This window comes from Melanostigma gelatinosum (assembly GCF_949748355.1).
Source record: "Melanostigma gelatinosum genome assembly, chromosome: 8".
Lineage (NCBI taxonomy): Eukaryota > Metazoa > Chordata > Actinopteri > Perciformes > Zoarcidae > Melanostigma > Melanostigma gelatinosum.
The window spans coordinates 18,999,827-19,012,541 of record NC_136641.1 but is presented as its reverse complement, the minus strand read 5'-3'; the positions used below and the strand labels follow the sequence as shown (position 1 = coordinate 19,012,541).

At 39.6% G+C, this 12,715-nt stretch overlaps 1 protein-coding gene across 1 annotated transcript in view; it reads left to right on the top strand.

Moving 5' to 3' along the window:
* Nucleotides 1-12,715, top strand: part of oprl1 (opiate receptor-like 1) — a gene marked incomplete at both ends in the record, with an annotated part of 37,349 nt that overhangs the window by 15,684 nt on the left and 8,950 nt on the right. The window contains 3 exons of the mRNA XM_079273826.1: nt 6,061-6,148; nt 7,172-7,354; nt 8,632-8,722. Of these exons, the coding sequence (XP_079129952.1) occupies nt 6,061-6,148; nt 7,172-7,354; nt 8,632-8,722 (362 nt within the window). The remainder of the gene's footprint in view (nt 1-6,060; nt 6,149-7,171; nt 7,355-8,631; nt 8,723-12,715) is intronic.

Sequence of the window (12,715 nt, the reverse complement as noted above, 5' to 3'; positions counted from 1 at the left end):
AAAATTCTTCATTAAAAAGTAAATATAAATAGGAAGAAAAGGCAGTTAAGGAATGCTGTGAGTTCTACATAAAGTTCAGAAAAAAGTGCTGTGTTGCACAAATCAAATTCTTGCAGAATGACATTTTTCCTCCCTCTAGATCTGCCACACAAACAATACCTCCTGCAATTAACAATTCAGCCACCATGCTGACAACGGTGCTGCAGATGTTTTCACCTGCCTGTCCCAGATCATCAATCACTGACGCAACACCTTCTGCTGTGCTTCTCAGTCGGCGATGACAATTAGTTTTAGGTCTCAAGTGTATAAATTTCCATTTCTTTCATCCAGCTTTTGCAGTCTTGCATAATACCCTAAAATGCTAAAACCCACATCTCGTGCGAGCCTAAAACGTCATTGAAGTCTCGTAGTAAATGATCATAAATACTTTCTGACTTGCTTGACTCGTCTGACTTAAAACCTCCCCAGTGTGAAATTGGTAGCATCTAGCCCATGTTATCACATCAACCTTACCTTACCTGGTGACATCATGAATAAACATATAAATAAATAAAATGGCTACCATTAAACGCTTGTGAAAGTTTCTGAGGCAAACTTTAAAACCATTGCTGGCTTTTCAACCAAAACGTTTCAGAAAACTTCCAGAAAGTGCAACAACCTTATTTCACCCTACGCACAAAAAAAACCCACACTTATACTGACAAACATATACGTATGAATTACTGTCTTTTATGTTCAGATCTTGCATGCACTGCTCAGCTGCAAAACCCCTTTCCAGCTCTGTTAATGCATTTCACAGTGCCTGTAATGCGTTTCAAGAATGATGCCGTTACTATAAATTATGGGAAATTAACAGAATATAATTAAGTAGTAATCGCAAGCCTTTGCTGTCCGATGCTAATTAACAATGTTTATACATTTCCTAATGTGCATTGATTTATTTCTTGCTGCTGCACGTCTCCCATCCAAGCGGACCAATATGCTTTCAAATACAACTACACATAATTTGTAGCCTACTATTTTGCAGGCTTCAGCTTAATGTATTTTGTATATGGCCGTGGAGCCGATGCAGTCGTATCCCTTTCAGATTTGTAATCCAGCCTTGAATCGCAATGTCTTTTGAGACAAGCAAAGGATTACATTCATAACTAACATACTATTCCCGTAGATAACCTGATTACTTTTGAAAAATACTGAATTGTATATATTTTGAAATCGACACAAATACTCTACGTCACAACACGACAGCTGCACGGTGCGATGCATGGAGTTTGACACATTTGCACTGCAACTACTTTTGACTTTAGAAACATGTTTAATAATAGAAGAGAAAGGAGCTTGTTCAGCTCAGTCATAGTGTTCAGCTAGAGTTGAGACAACACAGGTGAAGAAAAAAACCTGTGTACGGTAGTTGAAAGTGAAGGCGTGAGGTGAGAGGATGTTAATGGCTCCATATTCGATCCTGAAACAAAAAGGTGATCAGGTCTCCATCACCCACTTTGATGAGGCCCTTTACCTGCCCTGGGCTGACAAAAGCCTCTGCTGTAACGTGCACAGGAGTTGAAAGGTTTCATGATAGTGCACAGTAACTGCCAGGAGACGGCAGTCAGCAATCATGAAGCCGGCATTCGAATGCTTTTGGCAGAGCTGTGAGCAAAGCTGACCTGCTGGCAGCATCACTGCAAGGCTGTCAAATGAGAAGATGCAGACTGACCAAGCTTGCTCAGTGCTTCCACAACCCGCATCAGGATTTATGGAAAAATCATTCATTATTTACCAGGTGCTGAGGGCTGCCGCTGTACGCATGCTGCACCGCTGTGTGGGAGGGAGGGGTTGCATGAGGTTCACACATATGCAGCTGCTGACAGTGGCAGAAAATGTGGCTCTAATGAACATCTCATCCCAGGGTACAGTCTCCTTCTGTCTTTAATGTCCTCAGATCTCAGTTCCTGACTCTCTTTTGAAGTTAACGAGGACAGTGTTGCACCTTCTCTGTGCATGAAGGTGTGTGTGTGTGTGTGTGTGTGTGTAGACATTCTTCATGTATCAGTGTAAAGGTCTTCACAGGCCCTCTCAGTTTAGTAGTAACTGAGGGAAACTGTGTTTCGTAGTTTAGTAAATCCAAGTGAACTAGCAGTCAGCTCTGAACACATGGTGAGTCTTAAACATCACAAGATGGTGAGTGTGAACTTTCAAATGCAGAAGAATGATATACAGTATATTGGTGTTCTTTAAGACCACAACTGCTTGTTAAGGGGTGGCGCATCAAACTGCTGCCAGCATTGGTGTTCTTGCTCTGCGGTTCGTTTGGGCAGTTGCAAATTCCGTCATCATACTCTGGTGCAGACTTTAAAAAAAAGGGTCCTTACAAGGGATTTAAAATGAATCCTGACTCCATGCATATTGTGGAACAAATGTAGAAAAGCCTGAAAATAAGACAACGTTATTTAACACATTTGTTTTCATCAGCTGGGTCATCAGAGGTGAGAGTTTAAACCTTTCCCTCAGTATTTGGTGGAGACCAAACCAGAGCTAAAAGGTGAGTAAATGATAGGCTTGAATAAAAATCACACTTGTCTGCTGGATGTTTAAAATAAACAACTATTTGCTAACAAGTGTGCAAGGTGATGCTACAAGGTGATGATAAATCAATGTTGTGTTACCACCTGGTTATTGTTCGAGTCTCTGCAACCTACAGTTTTACATGACACCCTTCTCTGGCATAATTCCAGCTTTAGTCTGTGAACATATATGTCCACCAGGTACGTAATATCTTACTAAATATTAATATAATAGGCATATTTGAGTTTTTTGCTATATAAATAAACAATATTTATTCATATAGATCTGCTTATTACTTAACTTTCATGGAGTCTATTTCCAGACTTCTTAATTATAACCCATCCTTCTGATTTGCTGAGTGATTAAGCCCCACACCCGGCAACCCCAAACACTCCAACCCCACTTAAAACAGCACAAGGTCACTGTGATGATGCCAAACTGTAGAAGGGGGAACTCCATGAAAGGGCTTCAAAATATAGGACAACTGTAAAGCGACGTCAGTCTGTTTTCAATCGGCCAGTCTGTGATCTTTTACATCAAAGAAAGAAGAGTGGGAAAAGATCTAACACTGGCAAGTCCAGTCCGGTTGTCCTTCGATTTTCGCCTTCTGATTGGAGGGGAAATGTCCCATCGGTGTCCTGAGCCAACATCAAACTAGTGTAGCCAGCAGGGCCAATCTTCCACAGCTCAGTCTGTGACGATGAGAGCAAGCTCCCCTCCTCACAGCCGTCCTTGGTGATTTAAAGAGATAAGATCAAAAATGTTGCATTGTGCAGCTATGGCTTCCTCTCTAGAGACGTTCACTTCAGAACAAAAGGCTAAAAGTGATGCTCTCGAAATGCATTAAGGTTTTAAAGCAGCTTGAGTTTGTATTTTAAGGACTCCACATGTTGGTGTCAGGGAATTACTAGAGCTAAGACAGAAGTCGGTCGAAGAATCTGAGTGTAAACTGCTTTTAATGACTGTCTGCTCTGCTCAGAGCCTCTCTGGCGCTACAGCCAAATGGATCCGTTTGAGAATGTCATCTGAAATTTACAGTTTGTGTTGTTTTTCCAAGGCTGAAATCTAGGAAGAGTTCCAGTAAGACCAGACCAAACAAACAAGATCTGACACATTTTGGTCTATTTCATTGAGAGCATATTTTAGTATAGTTGGCATATTCATTTTAGTTTGCTATATTTTTGTATGTGTATGTGCTATTTGTGAAAGTGCACATGCACAGCAGTGAGTGTTAAATATCCTGTGAACCTGATTTTAATCCTGGAGTGAGATTGTATCAAACCTCAGGAATGGAAGACATCTTTCAGTATTTTTTAAATGTCTTGCTTATTGTCCTGCGGTAGAGAAAATGCGGAGTCTTCTCTCTCCCTGTTCTCAAATTTCATTTTCTCCCACAGCCTCAGCTAACAGCATCAGGGGAAATTACTTTCAGTAGCTTTTTATTGAATTTACTCTGAGAAAAATACGTCAGTTTATTATTGTAACAGTTACCAGTTGGCATGTTGATATTTGATGTCTGTGTATTAAAGAAAGGAATACAGAGGAAGTCAGTACTGTCCAACCTGACATTATACCATGGACTATTGGCCAAAACAATGATTTTGGATTTATTTGTACACAAAATACTTTTACAATCAAATGAGTTAATTGTCAGGCAGAAAAAGCACATACAAAGAACTAAAACGACCCAAAAAGCTTTGTTTGAGGAGAAACTTTGGGGTCATTTTCAGCAGCAGCACCAATCTATACACAAATACAAAAGGTGGAACATCAACCTAAAGACAAGGGTAACACTTTGTAATAACTACCGGTACACGCTTTGAAGCATTAGTTAAGTATGAGTAAACACTTAATTAATTGTTTATAAAGCTTTGTTCCAACACGTTATAAATTATGTTATTAATCATCTACAACTGCTTTATAATTGGTTTGCAATATATATAATACTTAATTTACAAATGGGGAATCCATCATTTATAAAGGATGAAAACATAATCACGAAACACATAAGCTTATTAATGAAGAATAAAACATTTATAACTTATATATTGTATACTAATGAGGAACAATGCTTTATAAATGATGAATTAAGTGTTTACTCATACGTAATGCTTGATGGCGTGTATTTATTATAAAGTGTTACCATGACATGTATCTGTGGTATGGATAAAAAGTATGCATTTATTAAAACACCTGCACATTCTGTTTTGTTTTTGATGCGCCATTCATTTTTTATATTAATGTATCAGGTACATACAGTTGTTGTTTCACAAAGGCCCGCCGACTGCAGGGAGAGCGAGAAATGAATCCTAAATCTATCACTGTGAGCTTTTAAATCTGACTTATGAGTCTTTTTATCATCCTTAAACTTAGTGAGAAACCACTTATTTTGTATACCTACGCCCAGTTCCTGGACCAAAAGATCATTTTAGCAGGAAAAAAAAACCTCTTAAGCGGATCATCTTTGGATGACTGACAGCATATGTGCCCTAAAGAGGGATTGTTGTACGGGAAGAGCAGAAGTAGAAAGCCTCCAAACCAACAGTGCACAAGACATACACAAACATTTGCATATTTTTACAAATATTTTAAATAAAATCACATCAAGACATCACTGTTGAATTAGCGTTTTAGGGACACAAATGTTTTGTTGTTGAAGAAAAAACACACCGCCATTGACATTCATAGGAATTACAAGAAGGCAAACCTGTTAGTTGAGTTTCAGGATGAGAAATGCATTATGACATTTAAAACAAACAAAGTGAACAAGGAGGTATATAATCAGTACAGAAGACATAATTTTTGCTTCTTATATCTTTTGAGATATGTGTTATGTAGGACAGATGATTCCAGAGTGCAAGGGACACTGCAGTGAGACAAGAAGTGGTTTTAAGTGTGTGTGTGTGTGTGTGTGTGTGTGTGTGTGTGTGTGTGTGTGTGTGTGTGTGTGTGTGTGTGTGTGTGTGTGTTTGTGTGTATTAAAAGAAAAAAAATCATGTTAAAAAAAGTTATGGAGTGAAACAAGTCAGCAAGATAAAATAGGAGGGAACCCTCAGAGCAAGACATACACTGGACCACCACACCTGGAGTACTCCCTGCAATCCACCAACAGATGACTGGGAACTATCAGAAACAAGACAGCGGAAACAAGAAAGCACAGAAAGTAGCAACACAGACGACAGTCTCACATCAGCTGCTGAGTCCACACCTGAATGAGACCACCTCACCTTTTTGTTTTTGTAGTCTGATGCCAGACCGTCTGTTTAGTCTCAAAACCTGCACACAAAAAAGTGGCAATTTTAGCAGCAGCACCTCACAAAGACACTGTGTAATCTAATGGTACAAAGCACCTGCCGCCCCACAGATGTCTCTGTCTTGGCTGCAGACTCTTGATTAAGGTGTTAAATGTGTGTGTGGAGCTACAGTGAAATGAGCTGCCTGGCTCAAGCTTCCTCATTTGACTGAACTTCTGTGTTGCTGTGCTTTCTCTCTCCTCAGATACACAAAGATGAAAACGGCCACTAACATCTACATTTTTAACCTGGCTCTGGCTGACTCTTTGTTCCTGGCTACTTTACCTTTCCAGGTATGACTTACTGCTACACAGATTACACAAGTATTTAAGTATCGCCCTTAACTTTTTACACTGTTTCCTGAACTATTATTTTTGCCTAATCTTAAAATGGCATTAAAGGTAACGTCGGTAATGTTCAACCTGGACCCATTTTTGTGTCTAAGTCCCTTGATCCTGTTTATTATTGTTTGTCTTGAATGATGGGAAGAGAAAAGTGTGGAGAAGGAAAGGAACGGCTCATGATCCAAAGCGAACCACATCATCTGTCTAACGTGGTGGAGGCAGTGCTATGGCATAGGCCTGTATGGCTGCCAATGGAACTGGGTCACTGGTGTTTATTGGTGATGTCACAGCTGATAGAAGTAGCAGGATGAGTGTTTGGGGCTAAACTATCTGCTCAGATTCAGCATAATGCTGCAAAACTGATGGGAGGGAGCTTCACAGTGCAGATGGATTATGACCCAAAAAATACTGTGAAAACAACCCAAGAGCTTCTCAAGGCAAAGGGATGGAATATTCTTCAACTGGCGAAGTCAGTCACCTGATCTGAACCCAAGTATAGCATGCTTTTCACTTACTTAAGATAAAACTGAAGGCAGAAAGACCCACAAACAGGCAGCAGCTGAAGAAGGCTGCAGTAGAAGGTCTGGCAAAGCATCTCAAGGGAGGAAACAATTATTTTAGTTTGCCCAATTACTTTTGAGCCTTTTGAGCCTCTGAAAATGTGGGGGGCAGTAAATGTGGGGGGCAGTGTAAAAATGGCTGTAATTCCTAAACGGTTATTGTGATATTTTCTTTGTAATATCCATTGAATGGATGGAAGTCTACACTTCAACCACATATTGACTGCTTAATTTCAAATCCGCTGGAGTCATGTAAAAAGGCAAACTTTGAATAATTGTGTCACAGTCCAAATACGTATGGCCCTGACTGTATATCAAAAACTGCTAACAGTCCAAAGTCATATTACAGAGGTGTTGTTCTAGCTTCAAGCTGGATTCATATGTTCATTCTTTGATATCCGGATATTTCCAGGGAACCGATGTGTTCCTGGGCTTCTGGCCATTCGGGAACGCTCTGTGTAAGGCGGTGGTGTCTATCGACTACTACAACATGTTCACCAGCACCTTCACCCTGACAGTGATGAGTATGGATAGGTACGTGGCAGTCTGCCACCCTGTCAAAGCGCTGGACATGAGGACTCCTCACAAGGCCAAGGTAAAACCGTTTTCATTTCAAAGTGCGATATCCACCCTTATTGTCCCTGAAATGACTGCTGAGGCCAGTCAGATTTCAGTCACATCATCATACCAATCCTTTAACCTGACTCTGTGTGTGCTGTTGTCATGATGGGAAACTGAAAAAGAGATAAACAGATACAGGGCCTGTCAGTTTTTTTTTATATTGCATGTGTACTAGTCACCATAAGCAGATTTTCAACATAGCATTGTCGAGTGCATTTACTGCACATGAAACAATTGATTTTTTTTATTTATACATCTATGTATTGCCATGAACTGTATTCTGTGTGGATATCTCTGTAAATGAGGATATGAAAAAAAGACAGTGTATGCTATTTCATCCTAAGAATCGTGCCTTTTCAAGTGCTGATGAAGACTTGGAAACATTAAAACACAACAGCAGATGATCAGCAGGGTTTTAACTGTTTTTTCCTGCCTCCCAGATGCTCGGCCTCAGCTCGCTCACATGAACAGCAATTTATATGGGGAAATATATCTGGCTATCGGTGCATTTTACAACTTTTAGGACCCAATGATTTGAATAAGGGATATTTCAGTGTTTCATATTGGGAAGTTGATATTAGTAAATGTGAAAAAAAATATTTCTGGGTCCAATGGTATCACGTGATGGACCCTGCCATTCTGATTCCACGGTTTGGCCACTGAAGAAAATTGGTTTTAAAGCCTGGCCCTTTTTGAGTGGCTTTGTGCAGAACACAAGCTTGAAAAGGTGTTAAGTTAAACAGAAGTTAGCTTACCAGACCACTGTAGTCTGCTCCTCATCTCTACTTACTCTACATTATAGCGACAACAGTCGGAGGCCTGTGTGAATTGTGGGAAATGAAGGCCAGGTTGTTCTTGATCATCACGAGTCTGACAATGTAATAGGTGTACAATGCTAAATTGGTAAAGGGCTCCATCCTTACTCCTGTTGGAAAATGTTGCGTGATCAAACTAAAAAATAGAAGCATTCCATTGAGGGTTACCAGTTAGAGGGTACTGGTATTGTGTATGCTGGTTAACTCTCCTGGCTTACTTGAATATCCGAGAAACAGAGAAATTGTTAGAATAATTAAAGTCGTAACTGAGCTTTTCCTGCTATGATAGTGTTGTGATTGCTCACTGGTGTGCATTTGAACAGTGTTTTTAACTGCTCAGTAAAGTAAGAAAGAAAAAAATACTACCTCTAAAATGTTTAAGCTCAAGTGAACAACATTGTTTTTTACCATCACCATCATGTTATCTTGTCCCAAGGTGGTGAATATCTGTGTGTGGGTGTTGGCTTCTGCCTTTGGCGTACCGGCCATGGTCCTGGGAAATGTCGAGGAGGAACAAGAGCATAACAGTAAGTAATTTACAGTTATAAACACACACACACACATGCACCTTCACCACATGTGCATTTGAAACAAACAGCCATATATCACCTTACAAACTGTACCTTACATGCATTTGTTCTGCGATTGTGTTCATTTGAATGTATAATTAATGTGCAAAAATAAAACAGTGCAACGCAGTTTCTGCATATATGTCCAAGTTGTATTTCAAGAGATTGTTTCGGATGGTGTGATGTTAGTGAACCCATTTACAAGAGTTGTCCCAGTTATTATAGCTTTTATTGCACAGTATCTGGCTAATAGGCTCAACACACATTGTCGCGCGATGCCTCTTTCCTACATCAAAAAAAGTGCAGCGATTTCAAACCGTGTCCCTGCCATGTGACAAATGATACTCCACATGCTGCTTCCTGTTATGAACTTTCACACAGCAGGTGCACATTTGTTTCTACCAAACTAAAAAGAGATTTCCAACTCTTGATCTCTTTCATTGCAACATTCAGCAGAGGTGACGTTGACAGGCCAATGAGATAACAGCATGAGCCATTGTTGTGTTTTGATTATTAAAAGCTTGATGACATTGAGTGGGTTGGATTGGAGATTAAATGTAGTGAAGGTAGAAAACCTTGCCTTCTAACACCACTGTAAGGAATAAATCACAATTTCTATTCTCTTGATGGCGTAGGGCATGAGCGGTAGTGGTTTTGTACAATCACAATAATCATCAGAAAGTTCTCCTTCACCATATTTAAAGCTCTCATGAATGATTATCGCACATCAGCTAAATTAATGTTATGTAATAACAGCCAGCAGGTAGTCGCCGTCTAATAAATGTTGAACTTGATGAGAAAATTGATTCGTGGATTTACAAAGAGGCCAAGTGTCCCTCGCAATTACAACAGTTATTGCTTCCATACTATTCAACTCACTGTCCTCCCCATGTACCAGGTGCCAAATATTCTGCAAGCATTGAGGCTACTTCTATAAATGTCTTGCCATGTCTGAATAAAGGCACAATGAACATTTGTATAATGGACACTGATACGTGTTTCATGCATTAAAACTGCCTTTGAACGAACGAAAAGCTGCTGCAACTTTCTGCTGCATTCTTACCTAATACTTCATGTCAGTTTGTAACTGTTGGAAAGTTTGACTCTCACCAGAAAAGAATGTTGTCTTTGCATGTTTCTGCAAATCATGTTGAATGGTTTTGCATTCGGTCAGAGCCAGGTATGAAGTATTATGAGTGAAGTGCAGAACAAGTCACTATGTTGAGCGAGCGTTAGTGGAAGTTATGTGGTATTCTAACGAGCATACCACGCAAGAAATTCCACTAATGGTTGGTGGGAGGAGTCAAACAAACAGGACTTTCACAGGAGACGTAATAATGTTTGGTAAGGGCGGTTGTTATTTTTTTACACTTGTTACATTGTTGTGGTTGTTACTTACGGTTGATGCATTATTATTTGAACACAAAACAAGCCGTTTTGTTGCCTTAATCGTTTCACAACCATGTGACATTGTGTGTTTCTGCAAGCATAATAAGAGGCTCATGATACGAGACATATTTATGAAATGTATATTTATTGTTTGAACGTGCAATGCCAAAGAAACATGTTTTGGTTAGGTTGTGTATCTCAGTCTCTTTGATACCCGATAACACCTGATGGCTAACTGTAGCTTCATTCTCAGTTTGAAATAGACTTATTTAATTTCTCCTCTTATCAGTTTCTGCTGAGAGGATCCAGCTGGGTCCTTCTTCTATTCACATGATAAGCTGTGTGTGTGTGTGCGTGTGTGTGCTTCAAAGCAGGGCACTTGCCTTATAGGGCTGTGTGAGAGTGATGATGAACATTTGTGTGCTTGTGTGTGATCTGATCGTGCTGGCAGCCGGGGATGTCATGACACACTTTCTGTTGGAGTTTACAGCTCACAGATGGCAGCTCTTCTCCTAAAAAGGCCAAAAAATCCAAATGATTCTGCTCAGTTTATATGGTAACAGGTGCACAAAGCATTTCAAATGACCTTAAAGGGGCAGTAGGGTGTATAAAAAGCCAGAGTAGAAAGTGAACAAATATGCTGTCAGTTGCTAATTGTCAGGCCTGCTAGTAGCTCGACGTCTCTTCAGCAGCTGCTGAGATTTATGGCTCGCTAAACTACATTTCTGGCCTCTATTCTGTTTTGGAACAGTAGAAATCCTGCCCACTGCGGTTTTAACACACTGCCTGTTTAGCTTAATTACTCATTTGTGTTATGACAGAGGGCCCTAACTGTTCATAACATTTTAGTTAAAGTTAGAAAGGGGAGGATGAATTTAATGTTCTAATTTATATTACAGTTGTTGAAATTCTTAAGAAATCATAAAGCATTATATTATATATATATATACACACAAGTGTAGTTTATTTTTTGTTTTATTGGCCAAAAGATAGTGTTTTATATCTGTCCGGAGCAAGGTCCCAATATGTATGATTTTTTATTTGAAGGTCAAATACATCTAGATTTCGAGTACAGTTTGAATTCATTCAGAAGCTGTCATTAGAAACTTTAAAAAAAGAGCAGGAGTTTAAAATAAATACGGGGCAGGTGATTGCATGAACCATCTGTCAATCAAACTATTACCGAAGCGAATCAGAAGAAGAGCAATGAAAAAGCCTTGAGTTCAGTTCTTTGCTCTTCTTTCAATAAAGAAATACTTTCCGGTTCTGATATAACTTGCAGCCGCTACGCTAACCTCTTCAGGAGTCGTCACTGTTGTTTGAAACCATCATTCGTCTCTCTGTCTCTTCTCTCTTCTCACAGCTGCCACTAGCTCCTCCCTGGACACCGATTGGTCAGTGCTTTGGCTGACTGGACACAAACGCATTACCTGAAGCCTGACAAGATAGACTTTTGTGTGATAAGTGATTCCGTTATTTTCATGTGACTCTTGCAAGCAGCCGTCTCTTGCTGGCCATTAGAAAGAATGCAAGTTGAAGGCACATCCGCATTGGCTTCACTTTTCAGAACAGGAGGTTGCTGCCTGCTTCTAATTGTAGCTAGTCCAGAAACACTGATTTCTAACATGCTCCAAGAGAAGTCATCTTGGTATTCCACACCGTTCGGCTCATCACTGCCTGCCTGTCAATTTCAGAATTGATGATGCAGCTGGATTTTAAAGGTTTGCATGGACAGGGTCTTGCTTGTCCGTGAATGTATTTCCCTTTTGATCCTGATCCGGGCCTGAGAACCTCCAGCAGCAATTACTGTTCCCCAGTTAGTAAGCTCTTTTAACTCCATCCTTAAGAAGCCATTTTAGCTGAAAGCTGTCTCCTAATACGAATTTATACTCTCTGTGTTATGGTAATCTGTTTTTTGAGAATTATTACACATAAAAAATAAATGCTGACTGATTAGAAGATGAAATGTTTTGGCACAGAGAGGAGAAACAACAATAATGCCATTAATATTTATGTTATTCCTAAACATAAAGAAAATCACTAACTTAAACAGACAGTGATTTTCCACATGCCCACACGGCACGGTATAATCAGTGCTATTTTGCAGTTAAACCGAGTAATATGCTGCAGCTAGCAGGGGAATAAGATATTGATCCAGTCTCAGCCTGCAGCTACAGCCTAATCCTATAATCATTTTTATTGGTCTACTCGACAGCTGAGCTCTGCTCTCCTGTTTACTTTATGCATCTCCTGTTGTATCTCATTCATCTCCTATTTGTTCCTTTTTATTTTATTCTCTTTACCTTATTTAAATTGACATCTTAACGTAGTCAAATTCATGTCGTTCTCATCTCATGCTGATCTCTGTGATCTTATGACTGCCACTATCATCTCAATTCCATTCTCATCGAAATCATTTCTCCCTCATTTAATTCTCACCTCATCCGTTTCAGTTGCATCCGCTTCAATCTCATCAAGTCAATTTCATTTTAATTGCATTCAGCTTTGGCATTTCTTTCTCATTTCATTCTCATCTTATTCCATCCCCTCCATTTCATTTTT